The sequence below is a fragment of the Engystomops pustulosus genome, chromosome 5 (genome assembly GCF_040894005.1).
Source record: "Engystomops pustulosus chromosome 5, aEngPut4.maternal, whole genome shotgun sequence".
In the NCBI taxonomy this organism is placed as follows: Eukaryota; Metazoa; Chordata; class Amphibia; order Anura; family Leptodactylidae; genus Engystomops; species Engystomops pustulosus.
The window spans coordinates 84771509-84792171 of record NC_092415.1 but is presented as its reverse complement, the minus strand read 5'-3'; the positions used below and the strand labels follow the sequence as shown (position 1 = coordinate 84792171).

The 20663-nt window shown below is 40.5% G+C and overlaps 1 protein-coding gene across 1 annotated transcript in view; it reads right to left on the bottom strand.

The window, feature by feature from the left end:
* RIOK1 (RIO kinase 1) overlaps nt 1-20663 on the bottom strand; it is a 42890-nt gene that overhangs the window by 8794 nt on the left and 13433 nt on the right. The window contains exons 6-12 of the mRNA XM_072152540.1: nt 20405-20497; nt 11356-11468; nt 9010-9090; nt 4992-5078; nt 3037-3174; nt 2699-2802; nt 2130-2236 (exon numbers count right to left, since the gene is read on the bottom strand). Of these exons, the coding sequence (XP_072008641.1) occupies nt 2130-2236; nt 2699-2802; nt 3037-3174; nt 4992-5078; nt 9010-9090; nt 11356-11468; nt 20405-20497 (723 nt within the window). The remainder of the gene's footprint in view (nt 1-2129; nt 2237-2698; nt 2803-3036; nt 3175-4991; nt 5079-9009; nt 9091-11355; nt 11469-20404; nt 20498-20663) is intronic.

Genomic DNA, 20663 nt, shown 5'->3' with positions numbered 1-20663 from the left:
TTTATTGCGCTTTAATACATTTTTAAAAATTAAACGAAAGTGTCCGAAAAAGAAAAAAAAATTGCCATCTTCTAATGCTCATAACGTTTTCATACTTTGGCGTACGGAGCTGTGCGAGGGGTATTTTTTTGCAAAATGAGACAACATTTTCATTGCTAACATTTTGAGGACTGTACGACAATTACATTTTTTGTGATGCAAAATGGTGTAGAAGTCTTGTTTTGGACATTTGGGCGCCATTTCCTGTTATGGAGGTCACCGGCGGCAATAATCGTTTTTATATTTTGATAGATTGGGCATTTTGGAACGCCGCGATACATAATGCATTTGTGATTTTTAATGTTCATTTAGTTTTATATCAATTTTAGGGAAAGGGGGTGATTTGAATTTATTATATTTTATTACTTTTAAATTTTTTAAACTTAAAAAAAAATAAAAATTATTTTTTCACTATTTCTTAGACCCTCTAGAGTACTTTAACTCTAGATGGTCTGATCATTCCTACCATATACTGCAACACTACTGTATTGCAATATATGGTGCTTTTACATAGGATTCATTACAATGAGCTCATTCACAAACCAGAGATAAAGACCCGAGGCTGTCATGGTAACCGATCGCCGCCCCTTGTTTTAAGTGCTGCTGGCAAACAAGGGGTTAACACCCGCGATTGGTGCAAGCACCGACCGGGGGGGGGGGGGGGTTTAGCAATGGGTCTTTGCTGCAATATGCAGCAAAGCCCATCTCTGTATGAAGGGGGCCCAGACCGTGATCCCTCTTCATGCACCCTTCATAGCTATCCAGTGGATATACAAATCTATGAATATTACCACAGTCAGTGCCTGGATCTATGAGCAAGTGTCACTGGATTATCACGCTTGCTTTTGATGGTAGTTTTCCTTTAAGATAGGTTTTAGTTCTGTTTTTTCAAGAAGACTACTAGATTTACTCGTGGTGCTTTTTCCTGACGTATTGCACACGTGGGTAGACACAGTTTTTGTAATGTATTAGCCGAATACACTGCGGTCAAATTCCTTATCAGAACACTGAATATTACAGCTATCATATATTTAGTGGATAACACACAGAATCCACCTTTTACAATTTCAGAGCTTATCTTCTACTAGCTGCACCCTTTTAAAAGTCACAGTGCCTGACTAGAAAACGCTCCATAAAAGTGATTAAGGTAATTTCAAGACTACTGTGAATATCTAAAACAGAAGGTGACAGACCATTTTAGGTTTGACGTCCGCAGCTCAACTGCAAGATGTTTGTTTAGACGATAGAAGATGCAATATATTCCTTTAAAAGAAATCTACCATTTAAAAAAGTTAAGGAAAAAAAAAAAAAAAAACCACATACAGATACTCACCTACACTCCTCTTGATGTTAATTCTGGCAGTCATTCGCTAATCTTGACATGCGGGAATCACCTAAAAAAAGAAACTTATAATAGGCAGGTCGTAGCACAGGGAGGGGATGTCCGGCGCTCAGGGCTGCCAATTATGCTTGTCCCCCTCATGACATCACCTCCCTCTCCAACACGGGAACGGGAGGCATCCATCATGCAGGAGGCATGAATTTATGCCTCTCACTTGAGGTCACCTACCCCACCCAGAATGGGAATGGGAGGTGGCCCGGGTGTGCATAATTAGCAGCTCAGAGCACTGGACATGATGTGCACCCGTGGTTCGGCTGCAAAGAAGTTTCTTTTCTAAATGATCCCGGAATGTCAAGCTTAGCAAAGGACAGCGGCGGGATCAAGATGAAGAGGAGCGTAGCTAATTATCTGTACATGTGTTCTACTTGTTTTAAATGTTAGATTTCCATTAAATGGCATTTTTAACTGCCAAACCCAAAAACAAATTATTTGGGGAAAAAACCATGTATAATCTGAAGTAATTTTGCAAAGGTATTCATAGGTCTAACATTGCAGCCACAAACTTAAATATAATTTGATACTTTTGTGATAAAATAACACAAAGTCAATAAAATACATTTAAGTTTGTGGATGTAATGTTTAAAAATGAGGAAACATTTAAGGGTATGAATGCTTCTGCGTCCCAAGGAAAGCATAAGAGGTTATTAGAAACTATGATTATGCTCATAAATAAGGATATTTGGGTTACCTTTTCTAAATAGGCATCCATGTTATCCGGATTTATTGAAGGGTCTGTGACAAATTCAAATAGTTCTCGTACCGTCATAACTGCAACTCCATACTTGACAAAGTAATCTGCCAGGGGGCAAAAATTATGATAGATTTCATGTACATGGCAGTAGATTCAATCATCCTGGTGATTTTTGCATGTATTAAACAAACTACAAGCCAACAGTGTAAAAAAAAAAAATACAAGAAATGCAAGAAACAGAGAAAGCAAAATGAAAGGTTTTTTTCAGTTATAGAAAACTCCAAGATTGGTGACAAGAAAGTTAATTGAGAGGCCTCTGCAGAGCATGGTCACCAAGCATTAGAAGCACATCTTGGATGAAGAGAATATGTTTACTTATTTGACATTATAAAATGATCTGACGGCTAAACAGGCCCAAATTCTCACAGATCTACTCTAACACATGTTGGAAAACGTTCCAAGGACCGTGCAAAGGGGCTCTTATCATTGTTTTAAAAATGAAGGTTCAAATTGCTCAGGTGTCTACATATTTTGATGACTTTTATTTAGCAGATTTTCAAGCTCACCATTCACATTGGCACAGTCTTTTCGTAAAAACTCCAAAGCATGTGGATGGTCATGTTCCACTGATTGAGACACATCGATTATATATATCTGTCCGTTATTGTACCTGAAAATGCAGTATATTAAAAGACAACATCCATATATGCCTAGTACATACATAACAAACACAGCAGATGTTGCACACAAGACCGTGTGAAAAAAAGATATTCAGATTGTAATGCAACATACCAACAGGGATAAAAGTTAAATATGAATTCGTTCTGCAAACACATTGTCCTTTTAGGACAACCATTTTAAGATTACCAACTTAGGGATTGTCAAAAAAAAATGTTTTACTTACAGAATGTTAAATTCACTAAGATCTGCATGTACAAGTCTTGCATCCTGGTACATTCTTCTCATGTAATGGATAATGTCCAAATAAATCTCCCGAGCCTTAGACTCGGACAGCGGGACGTTCTTCAATAATGGAGCAGGCCTTAAATGGTTAAAAAAAAAAATACGAGTAGAACCTTACAGTGCGCAGTTATTACCCACTCAGTGTGCAGATGGTGCAAAGGTGAGGTTTATTTATAAGAAGACAAATATTGTACCAATACCAGAGACATTCCAATAGATTTTAGTGATCAGAACCCTAACAAAACCCCCATCCTCCAAAGCACAGTTGGCCAATTTCACAATTCTGTGATGGCCCTGCCAAAAGTTCATCCTGGTGTCCTTCAGCGACAGCTCACACCATAGCTCCTGGTGTCCATCATAAGTAAACAGAAGACTTGAACCAGAACATGGAACATGGAGAGCTCTTCCCAAATATTGGGGCAGATTTACTTACCTGGTCCTGTTGCGATCCCCGATTCGGACGGTCCAACAAAGATGAAGTCCGGCGCGATTTACGAAGCTTGTGCGCCCGAGTTCCTGCATCCGCTGCTTCCCCACCAAGGTCTGCCGGAGTTCACCTTCTTCTTCCCGGTGCTTGTAAGTGCGTGTCTTGCAACAAAATTCGAAATGTTAAATCCTGTGCGTAGTCCAAATCCGTCGGGTTGTCCAAAGGCCCCCCCATCCCCCGATTTGTGTTGCGTGCAAGCCGGCGCGGATGCGCCAAAATCCGATCGTGCACACCAAAATCCCCTGTTAAATGCGGCGTAAATGGTAATCGTTGGGAAACCCGGCGAAAAAGCACTCCTTGGACCTTTAGTAAATGAGCCCCATTGACTTGATTCCAAGATGACAGCCTTCAGAATGTCTTCCATACATAGGATGAAAAATAATTCTGCTTACCAATGCATTCTATGGGACTTCTATCACAGCTTGCTGGAAGTTGGTATTGCAGGTCAATTAATGGGAACTCAAGTTCTGCCAATTGTGGGAGTCTGACCACCTCAGGATATTTCATTGATAGTTATCTTAAAGAACAAAGAAAAAGAGGATGTGTACAAGTATTCAAGTAATTTTATTGAACAACAAAAAATAGAATATTAAAAACAATTTAACACACAAATCGTGGTAAAAATACCCACTGTGCGACGAGTGTACATGATAGAAAAAGCCTATATAAAATGTGTGCTCCATGTACAAAAGCAAGGTAACAGGTATAAAAATTGAAATTGTGTGAGGGGAAAGACCTTGTAAGTGTATAAATGGTAAGTATTTTATAGGGATAAATGCCAAACAGTACATTAGAGGTGACCCCACACAATTTCAGTAACACACTTATGGAAGGAAACAAACATAGGCAATAAAACTTTGCTAGAAAGCTTAGTACATAAAAGATGTTACCAGTGATCGTCCAGCAAAGAGAAAACCGCCCCACGCGTATCGCCTAACTCGTAGGCTTCATCAGGGGCCCTGAAATTATCCCTATATAATACTTACCATTTATACACTTACAAGGTCTTTCCCCTCACACAATTTCAATTTTTATACCGGTTACTTTGCTTTTGTACATGGAGCACACATTTTATATTGGCTATTTTTATCATGTACACTCGTCCATGCACAATGGGTATTTTTACCACGATTTGTGTTTTTAATATTCTATTTTTTGTTGCTCAATAAAATTACTTTAATACTTGTACGCATTCCTCTTTTTCTTTGTTCTTTATGTACTTTGCTTGAGATGCGGTTTTGAGTTCTCTTCACCCAGTTATCTTGGGAAAAGCCCCTTTTGAAAGGTCATTACAATATTCTTATTACAGAAAAAAACAAGAACATACTGTTATTAGAAAACTCAATTTACCATTTTAATTTCTACAATTGTCAGTTACACATCAGAATATATATAGAAACATTACTTACATATCGTTTTTTCCAATAAACGCCATAACAAGAACGTGACTTCTCAGCATAACTGGCTCTGGACAGGGAATCCCTGCAGTGTTCAACCTTAAAAAAAATGAAAAAATAGAGCCAAGTAAAAAATAAGAGCATCAAGATTTAATTTGAAATTCACAGATCTGTGATAAACATAGGGATATACAGAAAGGGGGGCACATGTCAGGACTTTACAGGTACATCACTGCATTGCACAGCCTTATATTAATGACAAGATGGATAAGCAAATTATCCCAAAGGGGATGCAAGCAACTTCACACCTCGTGTAAACCTCATGGCACCAAGAACCTTCATAGAGTTCCCTCCAAAACTTCGAAAGCGTATATGGCTAATATTCCATAACTGGTATATCTTTGTCACCACAGCCAAATATCAGGGATCAGGGCAGTGGAGTGAACGCACACCTGGGTTTCAGTCTATTCTGAAGGCCTCAGATGTGGAGATACACAGAACTCTCAATGGGAAATTATTGACTGGGTCTGGTTTGGTTTCAAAAGATACTGGAGATACAGATCGGTCTGATGGCACCGGAACCATAGTCCTATTGACCTCTCATTGAGAAGTTATAATTCATCCAAGGTTCTAAAGCTGATCTAGGCTGGAAGTGTTCCTTGTATCAGCTAAGGTGCAGGGGTTTCTGTCTACACAACCCTGAAAAGTAAATGGGCCCTTAGGCAATTGTTCTTTGGCCGTGGGATATATTTGTCATGGACATCAAGGCAGGGAGAATCTGTAGGTGGCCATCCCTCCCCCATTGGTGAAGCACACAGTAATTTGCCTTTCATTGGATTGCTGATAATTGTTGTACTCCGTTTGTAACAAACTTTGTCAACTGTACATATATTCTCTTGTGTGTATTGTTTTGTCTAGTGTGCTCTTAAAAGGAACCCATCACCACATTTTTCACAAATACAGCCAGTGACAGGTTCCCATAGAGGCTTAGTAACTGACTGACAACATTCTTTTAGCTAAAAATTGTTCCTTTGAGGTTCCCATATATTCAACTTTATAGTTTTACCTGGTATCTAAGCATGTCTATAGCGAGTCAAGGAGGGCCTGGCCTCCTCGGGCTGAATCCAGCAGCTCCTTTCCATCCTCTCTGTATGCAGCTGTAATGTCATGTGACCAGGGTGACATCACGGCAGGTCCTTTAGCTTTTTAGAATTAGAAAACTGTACACCAAGCATATATCTCATGAAATCACAGCATATTCTATCACATGAAATCACAGCAGCCTGCATGGAGAGAAGTAAACTTCCATGGAGGCTCCTATGATTGTTTTATGTGGTCAGAAATGTACATGGGGTGCAGTTTGCTAATGTTAAGCATCTTAAGGAACTGTGATGAAGTCACCCTGGTCACATGACATTAGGCCACGCCTTTGGCTCGCTCCAAAGATGCATAGATACCAGGCAAGATTATAACTCAGATTTTATGGGGATCTGAGAGAAACTATTTTTTTAGCTAAAAGCAGGGTGTCAGTCGCCAGGGCTCTATAGAAATCTGCCACTACCTGTATTTGTGAAAAACGTCGTGACAGTTTCCTTTTAAGGCAATTAAATATATTAATTTATCCTGGATTCTATTTTTTATCTCGATCCACAAATTCTCACGTTTGTGCCTCGGTAATATATGATATCTGGGTTGACTTCTGGCCCGATATAATAATAATTCTTTATTTATATAGCGCCTACAGATTATGCAGCGCTGCAGAGAGCTTGCCAAATCGGTCAATGTCCCCATGGGGCTCACACTCTAATCAACCTACCAGTATCTTTTGGAGTGTGGGAGGAATGGAGAATAAAAGCCCTTCCTTTCATCCTGCATTTTGACTTTTAGCTGAAGCCATATATTTTATGTGTCAGATACTAGTAAATGTTCAAAAGCTAAATAAAATTGTATATAAACCTGGACTCGGATAATCTAAGCACAATGTCAGCACACAACATCTCACAGCGCAGAGGGATCATAATGTGTCTGCTTAGAGAGTTCCTTCCCACACTCTACAATTTTACTCAATTTTATTGCTCTTTTAGCTCAGTGATGGTCAGTGTAAAATTCCAAAGTAGGGGGTTAAAAATGATCTTTATTATGTAAACATCACTAAGGGATTCAAATTTGAGAACTTTATTTCATGGGCAAACTCCTTTAACCCCTTAAGGACCAGGCCCTTTTTGCGTTTTTATTTTTCACTCCCCACCTTCAAAAATCTATAACATTTTTATTTTTCCATGTACAGAGCTATGTTATGGCTTATTTTCTGCGTAACAAATTGCACTTCGTAGTGATGGTATTAAATATTCCATGCCGTGTACTGGGAAGCGGGAAAAAAATTCTAAATGCAGTGAAAATGATGAAAAAAACATTTTTTTTTTTTGTGGGCTTGGTTTTTACAGCTTTCACTGTGCGCCCCAAATGACAGACCATTCATTGGGTCAATACGATCACAGGGATACCAAATTTGTATAGGTTTTATAACGTTTTCATACATTTACAAAAATTAAAACCTCCTGTACAGAAAAAAAAATTCTTCATTTTACAGTGTTCTTGCGCTAATAACTTTTTCATACTTTAGTGTACAGAGCTGTGGGTGGTGTCATTTTTTGCGACTTCTGATGACGTTTTCAACGCTTTTATTTTTAGGACTGTGCGACCTTTTGATCACTTTTTATAGAATTTTTTCTATTTTTCAAAATGGCTAAAAAAAATGCAATTTGCGACTCCAGGCGCTATTTTCCGCTACGGGGTAAAACGCAGTTAAAAACGGTTATTATATTTTGATAGATCGGGCATTTTCGGACGCGGCGATACCTAATGTGTTTAGGATTTTTACTGTTTATTTATATTTATATCAGTTCTGGGGAAAGGGGGGTGATTTGAATTTTTATATTTTTTTAATATAATTTTTTTTTTTACTTTTTTTTTTATTTATTTTTTTTACTATTTTTCAGACTCCCTAGGGTACTTTAACCCTAGGTTGTCTGATTGATCCTACAATACACTGCCATACTACAGTATGGCAGTATATGGGGATTTTGCATACCATCTATTACAATGTGCAGATCGCACATTGTAATAGATAGCCTCGATCATGACAGCCTCGGATCTTTGTGTGATCCGAGGCTGTCATGACAACGGATCGCCGCTCCCCGGTGACGTCACGGGGAGTGACGGTCGGAGCCAAGATGGCGGCGCCCATGCAAAGCTGCCGGCGGCGATCAAAGGGTTAACACCCGCGTGTTAGCGACGGACGTTTGCTTCATTATGAAGCAAATGCCCGGTGAGTATGAAGAGGGCTCAGCCCGTGAGCCCTCTTCATACTCCCCCATGCGCAGCATACTCCCCCATGCGCAGCAAGACGTAAGGGTACGTCTTATTGCGCTATGGGGTAAATCTGTATTGTAGTATATTGCATATGTACAATTGTATTACAGTATATTGCCTATTACATCCGAGGACCAGAGGAGCAGTTCAATGCAGAGAATAAATTGTTCTTCAGGATAAATACATCTTCCCAAATGGCAATTTCAGACCCTCATCCCTTGATAAGATCAGAGGTTTTAAAGCTGTTCCAGGTGCGGGGCTTGGTCTGTGCATCTTTGCTATTATGGGCCTCAACCTTGCACTGGAAATTTCCCACTTCCCAGTCCTATTCTTTCTATCCCACAGTGCACAGGGCTAGGATAGACTTGGGCTTTGCTTCACCTTGTTTACGGTCTCAAGTATTCTCTGTTGAGGAAAATCTAGGAATATTCTGCTTTCCTGGTGACCATCTTATTATCTATTACTTTCCTTAGTTAAACTGTTTCACACTTATTATTTATGCTCTATTATAATATTTAACATACATATTTATAACATAGGAATTATGTTAGACTTTTTTTTAAAATAAAGGAGTAAACTATATAGATATACATGTACACACACATTGAAATACAATTATGTGACAGATTGGTTTATTATTCTGTTATTGACAGATTACCGTATTAAATTCCTCATTTCTTTTTCTGCCCATGTCTTCACCATCTTTCGAGGGTTCCCCTTGCAATATCCATGTCGAAACCTTTACAAAATAATGTAACAGTAAATGTAACCACAATGAAGATGATAGCCAACAATACAACAGTGGAAAACGGAGTTGAATGGGCACAGCCCAAACTGATCAAAGATTTATCATATACCGTATTTCCATACCAATTTAATATTTAAGAACAAGAACCAGTAGCACTTTTTCTTCCAACTCACCACCAAATCCAAGTTGGATTATAGACCAGGGCCGCCCGTGTGCATGGGCTGCCAGCAGCCCTCAAACACAGCCCTTACTCCTATTGTTCCATATGACTGTACTCTGTAATGTAATGGTATATTTGTATATATCCCCTATGATTTGTAAAGTGCTGCAGAATTTTATGGCGCTATATAAATAAAGTTTTTTATTATTCCTACTAGACTTATAGACCAATCCAGCACAAGATAAAATTAGGGCTTTGTTGGATAATTCATAAAACTGCAGAGTTTCTTGTGCATCTAATGTAGATACTTCTCTAGTACAAGTAAAAACCACTTCACACTACGCATGGTTAAATAGGTGATTAACAATATGCATAAAAAATATTGCTACTAGTAACTAAGTATACAGAAAAAAAGAGGTCTGTTTAACAAATTTCCTGTTCTTTTTTATGTCCCAACTATTGTTCAATAAGCCAAAACATACATGAAATGGCAATGGAGGATTCAGCCAAGGATCATGATGTTGTTGTATATACTGTACGGTATATACATACACACACATATACATATACATATACATATACATATATATATATATATATATATATATATATATATATATATATATATATATACAGGCGGTCCCCTACTTAAGAACACCTGACTTACATACGACCCCTAGTTACAAACGGACCTCTGGATTTTTGTAATTTGCTGTACTTTAGTCCTAGGCTCCAATAAGCAGCTATAATAGTTATCAATGGTTCCTGTAATTAAGATTTATTGTTTATCCTGGTTCTTATGACAATCCAAAATTTTTTAAATCCAATTGTCACAGAGACCTAAAAATTTTTTTACTGGGGTTACAATAATAAAGTATAGGGTTCCGACTTACATACAAACTCGACTTAAGAACAAACCTACAGAACCTATCTTGTATGTAACCCGGGGACTGCCTGTATATATTTTAGGAAAAGCAGGCCATGGAAACTCCTTAAATGCTGCAGTCAAAGCGACGACTAGAGAGTTGAAAAGGCAGAGGTTACTTTTGATACCCTGCATCACAATCGCTCATCTGAAAGGGAGAGTCTGGAGGTTGAAGAACATGGCTAATTGCTTACAAAAACAGTTCCACACCTGATGTTTGTGCTGGGATTGCAACTCAGCTGAGAGATGAATGGAGCTAGTTACTATGCACCATCAATGATTAAGAGAGGTGAGGTTTTTGGGAGAAAGCAGCCATGTTTTTTTAGGCTCCGGGCAACCCCTTTAAAAAAAATTAATGTGCAGTTTTAAGAATTATTCAAAGACCTGCAGATTTTAACATTACCACAACTGAAATTAAACTCCCTGATATTATACATAAATAGGACATTTCATTTACATACCGTATTTTTCGGTCTATAAGGCGCACTGGAGTATAATGCGCACCTCTAATAAATGCCTGCTAAGACATCTAGGTTCATATATAAGGCGCACTGGAGTATAAGGATCAGACCTGTGCACAGTTCAAGCCAGCTACACTTCCCGGGAAACTTGTCTTCAGCGTGTCAGAGAGCTCCGATCTCAGAGGCATGGGCTGCTGGGGGTTAATGCAGGGTGATGCAGCAGGGGTTAAGCGGTCTCCCTCTGCCCCTTCTCCTTCCCTCCTCAGCCAGGGTGTTATTCCTCTGGGGTTCCCTGTGGGATGGGGGATTTCTTACTGATGATGATGATTGCCTCGTGGTCGGCACTATGGAAGCTCCGGTCTCTCAGTGCTAGGGGAGGGCAGGATGGGCACAATGTTAGTTGTGGTGCCAGGGCACTTCAGGAGCTAGGGACCCTGTATACTGTGTGGGAAGGTGCAGGACATTTCTGGGGCTGGAGCTATTAAACACTGGTAAATGTACAGTACATCTTGTCTGTAGTACATTTCTGTATAAGTTCATATATAAGGCGCACTGGCCTATAAGGCGCACCTTTGATTTCTGAGAAAATTAAAGGATTTTTGGTGCGCCTTATAGGCCGAAAAATACGGTACATAAAATATAATGGTAAAATAGACAAAATGTAATAAAATTATTAATTACTTTTCATACAGAGTTGTAAATAATCTCACCTGAATTCCCCACTCACATATTTATCACGATCTTTAAACATGAGGATTGAGGTTTTATAAATCTTTATGGCTCGGCTTTGCCCATCTAGAGTGCTAGCATGGTAGACATTTGCCTGAAAATGCAAAAAAAAAAAAAAGCATTTACAATGTTCTTAAAAAATGTATACATCACTGTAGACAATAAGAAGGGTTGAAACAAATATACCGTATACAACTAAAAAAATTCACACTATTGTACATGGTTCTGTTTTCACACTGCCCCCATTCATCTGTTTACCTTATGCGCCAGTAACTCGGCTCCCAGCATCCACAGTGGTGGGGCAATTTGAGGGCAGGTCACTGCTACAGCCAAACAATGGCTGTAGCGATTGCTACCGACAGACATAGAAATGTTAAATAAAATCAGGGACACTTGCACACAGATCCAGGCACCTTAACATAATCTTATATTTGTTATCCATGGTCTCCTTTCTTCTAAAATGTTGCTAGAGAGTCAGAGGGGCTCTGAGAGGTGTTCATGCCCCTCCGTGCAGTAGCATCAATGGCTGTTGCACTAAGTCTACCCCACTCCTGCTCACTCTGCCTGCTGCTCCTGTGAAGCTACAGCATTGCCATTATTTTAAAGGTTGATTTTAGTAGGAAGGGGACCATGGATAACAAATATAAGAAGATCTACGTATAAGTGCTCCAGGCTTTTGATGGTAGATTTACTTTAAATTTGTAAGTCATTGTTTAGACCAATGATTGGCTGCATCGGCGACCTGCTATGCCTGCTTAAAAAGGAGAGGTCATTTATGTTTATTTTACATAACATGATGAAAGGTGGACAACACATTAAAGAGGTTGTGCCTCCTCAAGTACACAAGTCATATCCATGAGATATGTCATAAATACCCGATATTCTCACCTTCAAGTGTCATTCCTTTGCTTTAAGCTTCTAAAACCTATGTCTTGACGAGGGATCCGAAATCCTGTGGACAAGGTTTTGCACAGGACTTCCTGAGTGTACCAATAGACACCACACACTGCACCTGCATCAAGCAGGATAACTGAAATAAGGCTCCATCCTTGGATATAAAGCTTTAAGCTAGCTGATATTTTTCCATGTTATGTCTAGAGGTATTTTTTTTTATCTAGAACCCATTTAAATGGAATCTTGTTCTGTTCGTTGGGTACACATTATAAGACAGAATAGGGCCACTCGGCCGCTTAAACCCTTTTTTTGCTCTTTAAAATTTAACTTTTAATTCTCATGCATTTAAAAATATAGGGTGAAAAGACAAAAAATGTGTGAATGAACGGAGTTTCTGACCCGATTTGGTTGTCTAAAATTATCAGAGATCTGGAGGTTAACCTGTTTTGGCTTGTTGATCTATCACATTCCTTTCAAGATGCTTTGATTAGTATTAGAGTCTTTCATTCTGGTCAGCTTTCAAACAGAGGGTATTAGTAGGGTATGGGAAAATTTAGGATTGGGGTAGGGTAGTTCACACCATGCATGCATCCCACTGCATCCATCTGCGGTATCCTATACCTGCTGTTTTTCCCCTCCTCTCTCTGAGCTACCTCTCTTATGTGTTTGTCTTCCGTATTAGAGCCTGACCTGACTCTCTATTCCATTAGGTTCCTCTCTGTCTCTGTGCTAAAACCTATTGTCGCCAACCCCCACCCCCGACATGTTTCACCACCTAACGTGGCGTCCTCAGGGGTTTGGGGCGAAAGCAACTCCAGGTGCCGTCTGTGAGCCTTTTAAAGGCTTAATCGTGACATCACTCTGTGGGCGTGTGTGGCTCCTCCAATGTTTCTCTTCGTTTGGGTACCTCCCACTAGTTTTGATTGGTTCCTGTGTATGCTGGGTCTCTGTTTGCTAAGCCTATGTCCAGCCCTGATGTGCGTGCATAGAATACTCCACACTTCCACACTTTGATTCCGGTATGTTTAACCTCTTCCTACATGCGCGTGCGTGGGGCGCTCATCCCCTCTCTCACAGGGCATCAGCGCAGCTTTGTCCCTCATGGCGCATGCTCTCGGGCATCGTAGTTCTTCCCGGTGACCAATTTGTCGCTGCGCAGGTATTGAATCTTTGCATCTGGAACACCTTAAGTTGGGGGGCGGCGGGAGTGTATGTAGTTACTGTATTTCCTATGGGTTGATTTGCCACACTTCCTTTAGGTATCGCGATTGCCTCTACAGCCCATATGAGTGTTTGTGTCACATCTTAAATTGGGGATACTTTATAGTTTGTGACATCCGATTGCTATATCAACCACAGAGTCTTCATATTCTTTATGTTTTATTCATTATTTGGGCAGTCCTGATTGGTTCGATTAGTCATCTTTTTAATGTTCCTTATGTCTATCAGGTTACAGTCTCAGTTATACAATTATTAATAAGTCTGTGGTATTTAGTGTTATCTCAGTTGTGAGTATTTAGAGGAAGGGTGCAGGCGATAGATCCATCGCGCTTCAATTTGCATTAGTTTTTTATCTATGTTTCCCCGTCTGGCGCCTGTCTTGAGTTGGTCAATTCCCCAAAATTTCAGTTGTTTTAGGTCACCCTGGTGTGCCAGTTTCATATGTTTCTTTAGTGTGGTCTCTTTATCTGTGCGTATCATACTCAGATGGGAGGAGATCCTCCTCCGTAGCTCTTTTACGGTTTTTCCCACGTACAGTTTGGGGCATTTGCATTGTGCTATGTATATAACTCCTGTAGATTTACAGTTAATATATTTTCTTATTTCATAGGTGTTTTGTCCCTCGGCGTCTGTAAAGGTTTTTTTCTTTAACATGAATTGGCAAAATGAACATCCCCCACATGGGTACGATCCTGTGATTTTAGGTTGTGATCGGCTCATGTTGGTCATACTTTTTTCATGGGTTGTCTCTTGGGTTGTCTGTTTGTGTACCTTGGGTACAGCGTAGAAGGTTGATATCGTCGGTTTGGGGTTCAGGAGGTATCTAAATTCGTCTTTTGATATGAGGTTTTCCTGTAGGGCATCACCCAGGATTTTAGTTAGTTCTTTAACATATCTGTCGGATCGCTGGGGATTTTTTTTTTTTTCTGTCGGACCCCAGCGATCCGACAGATATGTTAAAGAACTAACTAAAATCCTGGGTGATGCCCTACAGGAAAACCTCATATCAAAAGACGAATTTAGATACCTCCTAAAACCCAAACCGACGATATCAACCTTCTACGCTGTACCCAAGGTACACAAACAGACAACCCCAATCCCAGGTAGACCAATAGTCTCAGGTACTGAAAATTTAACCCAGGGTATTAGTGAATACACAGATATAATACTCAGACCATTTGTGACAGCACTACCCTCCTATCACCAAACTACAAGATGTAACAGTTACCCCACAAACGTATCTGGCCAGCCTCGATGTCGAATCACTATGTAACAACATTCAGCACCACCTCGGGATCCAAGCAGTTGAATACTACCTAAACATGAAAGGAACACAATATCGGAAACACAACAAGTTCACTGTTTCACTACTCCAGTTCCTCCTCACACACAACTACTTTTTGTTCGGCGGTGCCTTTTACCATCAGGTGAAGGGCACCGCCATGGGCACAAATTGCGCACTCACTTACGCGAATTTATTTTTGGGGTGGTGAGGGGAAACTATAGTTTTCACAGAAAAATTTGCACAGTTCACCAACAGTATCCTCTATTGGGGAAGATTTATAGATGATGTCCTTATCCTTTGGGAGGGGGATAGGGACACCTTTTACCAATTTGTTCAACAACTGAATCACAATTCAATAGGTATGCGGTTCACACCAGAGATACACAAGAATCACATCTGCTTTCTGGATCTGAGGATACCTCCAAACGACCATACACAGAAAGGAGACATCAACTAATAGCCTACTGGACTGGCGGAGCTGGCATCCGAAGCCACTCAAAAGGGGCATACCGGTAGGCCAGTATCTCCGCGCCAGGAGAAACTGCTCAAGTGAGGACGAATTCATAAAAGAGTGTGGAATACTATACACACGGTTCACCATGAGAGGATACCCCAAAAAGGTCCTTCATAGGGCATTTAACAGGGCAAAGTCAACCAGGAGGGACACACTCCTGCAGAATCAATCATCACGACATGACAAACAACTGATTAGGTACATAGGACATATGATGGACACACAGAACAAGTACGAGATATTCTACAAAAATACTGGCCACTATTAACAGCTGATGAAGGCATAAAAGATATAATAACATCACATCCCAGTGTAACATATCGATGTGGGAGGAATTTAAAAGAAATGCTGGTACAAAGCCACTATCAAGAAAAAAGTATGACCAACATGAGCCGATCACAACCTAAAAATCACAGGATCGTACCCATGTGGGGGATGTTCATTTTGCCAATTCATGTTAAAGAAAAAAACCTTTACAGACGCCGAGGGACAAAACACCTATGAAATAAGAAAATATATTAACTGTAAATCTACAGGAGTTATATACATAGCACAATGCAAATGCCCCAAACTGTACGTGGGAAAAACCGTACAAGAGCTACGGAGGAGGATCTCCTCCAATCTGCACAGATAAAGAGACCACACTAACGAAACATATGAAACTGGCAGAACCAGGATGACCTAAAACAACTGAAATTTTGGGCAATTGACCAACTCAAGACAGGAGCCAGACGGGGAAACATAGATAAAAAAACTAATGCAAATTGAAGCGCGATGGATCTATCGCCTTCACACACTAAGCCCCAGGGGATTAAACGAGGGCTTTACATTTGCACCCTTCCTCTAAATACTCACAACTGAGATAACACTAAATACCACAGTCTTATTAATAATTGTATAACTGAGACTGTAAGCCAGCCACTAACCAGATAGACATAAGGAACATTAAAAAGATGACTAATCGAACCAATCAGGACTGCCCAAATAATGAATAAAACAAAGAATATGAAGACTCGGTGGTTGATATAGCAAAGATTCAATACCTGCGCAGCGACAAATTGGGCACCGGGAAGAACTACGATGCCCGAGAGCATGCGCCAGGAGGGACAAAGCTGCGCCGATGCCCTGTGAGAGAGGGGATGAGCGCCCCACGCACGCGCATGTAGGAAGAGGTTAAACATACCGGAATCAAAGTGTGGAGTATTCCATGCACGCACATCAGGGCTGGACATAGGCTTAGCAAACAGAGACCCAGCATACACAGGAACCAATCAAAACTAGTGGGAGGTACCCAAACGGAGAGAAACATTGGAGGAGCCACACACGCCCACAGAGTGATGTCACGATTAAGCCTTTAAAAGGCTCACATACGGCACCTGGAGTTGCTTTTGGCGACAATAGGTTTTAGCACAGAGACAGAGAGGAACCTAATGGAATAGAGAGTCAGGCCAGGCTCTAATACGGAAGACAAACACATAAGAGAGGTAGCTCAGAGAGAGGAGGGGAAAAACAGCAGGTATAGGATACCGCAGATGGATGCAGTGGGATGCATGCATGGTGTGAACTACCCTACCCCAATCCTAAATTTTCCCATACCCTACTAATACCCTCTGTTTGAAAGCTGACCAGAATGAAAGACTCTAATACTAATCAAAGCATCTTGAAAGGAATGTGATAGATCAACAAGCCAAAACAGGTTAACCTCCAGATCTCTGATAATTTTAGACAACCAAATCGGGTAAGAAACACCGTTCATTCACACATTTTTTTGTCTTTTCACTCTATATTTTTAAATGCATGAGAATCAAAAGTTAAATTTTAAAGAGCAAAAAAGGGTTTAAGCAGCCGAGTGGCCCTATTCTGTCTTATATTTAAAGGTAACTAAACCCAGCTCACCAATGGTTCAATGAAAACAAAGATATTGCGTACACATTGGCACCCACTGTTTTTTTTGTTTTGTTTTTTTTTTTTTTTTAAATCAAACTTATTTTTATTGATTTTATAGCATAAACACATACAAACAAAACATTTGCATTACATTCAGTCATGTAGACTTCATAGGGCAGTATGTGTAAAATCGGCCAAGCATGGCCTACATTATTCCACAAATCTGAATTACAACAGACCCAAGAAATATCTTCCAAAGCATGGATCATTAAACTAACAAAATGCAGTAACAAACAGAATATCCCCCCCCCAACCTCCACCCCCCCAGACTCAGCTCCCAAGGGTAGGGCATATGCGCCCAAAAATGTTACTCCTCCTAATCTTGCCATATCAAGCTATCTAACTTGTCTAGGAGGCTAGAGAAAGCTGGTATTGCATACTCGTCCTTATTTGTAGTAGCCGTTGCGAAGGCAGACCTGGCTTATCCATCCATTTCCCCAAATTTTTTTTCGAATTTAGCTATGGAGTTTTTTTTTCAAGTAAGAACCATATTCCATGGTGAGCACATTATTAACCCTACTTATATATTCCCTCACAGATGGAGGTCGTGGCCTAATCCAGTGTGCAGCTATCAATTTTCTTACTTGATATTAGGGACCTCTACATCCCCACGGTTTGGGCACCCACTGTTCTACTCTCTTACTTTTCAACAAAAGAACAAATTAAATTCAAACCAAGCGGTTTGACATTGACTTTTCATGGGAAAAGGGACAAGCCCCACATTCTGCTATTAATGCAAGCTTGCAAATTCACACGTTACAGTTTAGAGGCAAAGGCACTTACAGTGGCACTTACTCCAGGTACTGAGACTGTGGTACTGTATATACTCGAATAGAAGCAAAAATGTGCTGAAAAACTTCACCTCTGCTTATACTCGAGTCATGCGAAAAAACAAACACTGTACTCACCTTCCGACACCCCCGGCAGGTCCTCTTCTATACTGCGATGCTCCGGCATCGGCTCAGTGTCCCTGCGCTGCCGTCGCAGGGATCATGACGTCGGCAGCTCGACACACACTATGATGTCAGTGAGAGGCTGACATCACGATCCCTGCGACGGACCGCCAATTTTTTATCTACAGGAATTATATTATGGGCAGGCTGTATACTATAGGGGGCTGGCTTTATACTGGGAGGCTGTGACCAATGCATTTCCCACCCTCGGCTTATCCCTGTTTGATGGTAGTTTCCTTTAAAGGAAACCTACCACTACGGATCTACCTATTAAGGTAGATCCGGTGGTAGGTGGATCTAACGTATATAAGGATAACTCTTTAGGGGTAATCCTTTATTCCGCTCAATCTTTTCTAATCTTTAATTAGGGTAACATGCAATGTTTTCTAAAGAAGCTGCTGGGACATGGAATAGCCGGAGCTGAGGCTACACAACGCGGCTACTCCAACCCCAGTAGCTTCTTTGATCCTGCTACACAGACATCTTTAGCGAAGCCGGAGTTCTGTGCATGCGCAGTAACTCCGGCTTTGGAGCCGAGATCACGCAGCCGCTGGCCTGTGTACTGTGCATGCGGACGAGTGCGCACAGCTCCTTGTAGCTGCGCGCTGAAGATGTCTGGGTAGGAAGATCAAAGAGGCTATTGGGGAGTGGAGTAGCCACGCCGTGTAGCCTCTGCTCCGGCTACTCCACACCCCAGTAGCCTCTTTAGAAAATTTGCACACTACCCTGATTAAAGATTAGAAAAGTTTGAAGGGAGTAAAGGATTAGCCCTAAAAAGAGCTATCCTTACATACGTTAGATGCCCCTACCACCAGATCTACCTTAATAAACCCATAGGAAATACAGTAACTACATACACCCCCCCTCCAAGCAGAAAAATCAATTGCTGCACCATCCCCCAGCTGCTGTGAATGAGTGATCCAGCTCAGGTTGATTTGTCCAGTCTTGGCTGTTCAAAAAGCTTGTGTGTAATGTGGATCCAGCTTTCCCACGTTTCTGAATTTTATATTTGATTTTTCAGCAAAACCATTCAGCTCAGAGATTAAACAAGATATGATACAACGAAAGCTACAGCATTCTCAAGGTATATTTTGTTCACAATGCATGAAATCAAATGGTAGATTTTCTTTAACTTTTAGGTTGTTAGTAAACTATTGATGGACTATTCTGGAGGGCAGTAATTACTGACACCTTATGTACTCATCACCATGTAAACTTAGGTAAACACCGCCAAAAGAGGTTGGATTAATAGCCCTGTTGTACCTGTAAGCCATCACTGCAGTTTCGGCTCCCATTGAAAGCTTCCTTTCACAACTGGACAACAAATAAATCTACCACATACACAAGAATAAGTTTTTCAGCACAAAAAAAATGTGCTGTAAAAACTATACTCGACTTATACTCAAGTCTATAAAAAAAATAAAATCAATGCTCACCTTTACGACCACCCCCCACCGGTCCTCTTCTTGCTTCCTGTTAGCGGCCGGCAGCAGCTCCGAGGCGCACACACTGACGCCTGCTGACATCATAGTGTGTGCAATGGGAGCGCCAGGCCCTGCATGATGGCAATGCACTCACTATGATGTCAGCAGGCAGCTGATGTCAGCGTGTGTGCCGTGGACCTACGCAAGGACATGCTGCCAGCCGCCAACAGGAAGCAAAAAGAGGACCTGTGAGGGGCGTCAGAAAGGTGAGTAGAGAGTTTTTTTTTAATGTCCTGGCTAGCTATATATACTGCGTGGCAGTGGGCTGGCAAGCTATATATTGGAGGGGGGGGGGGGCAGGGGACTGGCTAGCTATATGTGGAGGATGTGAATAATGCTTTTCCTGCCCTAAGCTTATACTCAAGTCAATAAGTTTTCCCAGTTTTTTGTGTTAAAATTAGGTACCTAGGCTTATACGCAAACAGCTTATACTTGAATATTTACAATACTTTAAGCTCTATGTACTGTATTTATATGATGCCAAACAGCTGATTATTAACTTCTTGCCAACTATAAAATTGTCGTAATCCACGAGACGACAAAATAACTACATCTTGTTCCAATTAATATTTAATAATTAAATTATTTTTGTACCCACAAAACATCAATTAGTAACAACTCATTGCCAAATATAAAATTGTTGTAATTGAATATACACCAAACTACATCTTTTTCCAAATAATATTTAAGAATTTATTAAAGTTTTTATGTCCACAAAATAATAAAACTTACTTCCTTGCCTGTGCTGATACAACCATTGATTTCTGATATGATCCCTCTCGTAAGCATCTTAAAAAGAATCATCCTTGTTCTTGGATCTAGAACCTGAGAAAACAAGTACATTCATTTCAGAATTAGAGTTGCATGATTTATCAAAACCTCTATACTTGTGCGATACTCTCATACTCAGAACGGTTTAATACGTAGATTCTGTCATTTTCGTTACTGAATGACTTCTAGCATCTGACTGCAGGCAATCCTCAGAGGAGTC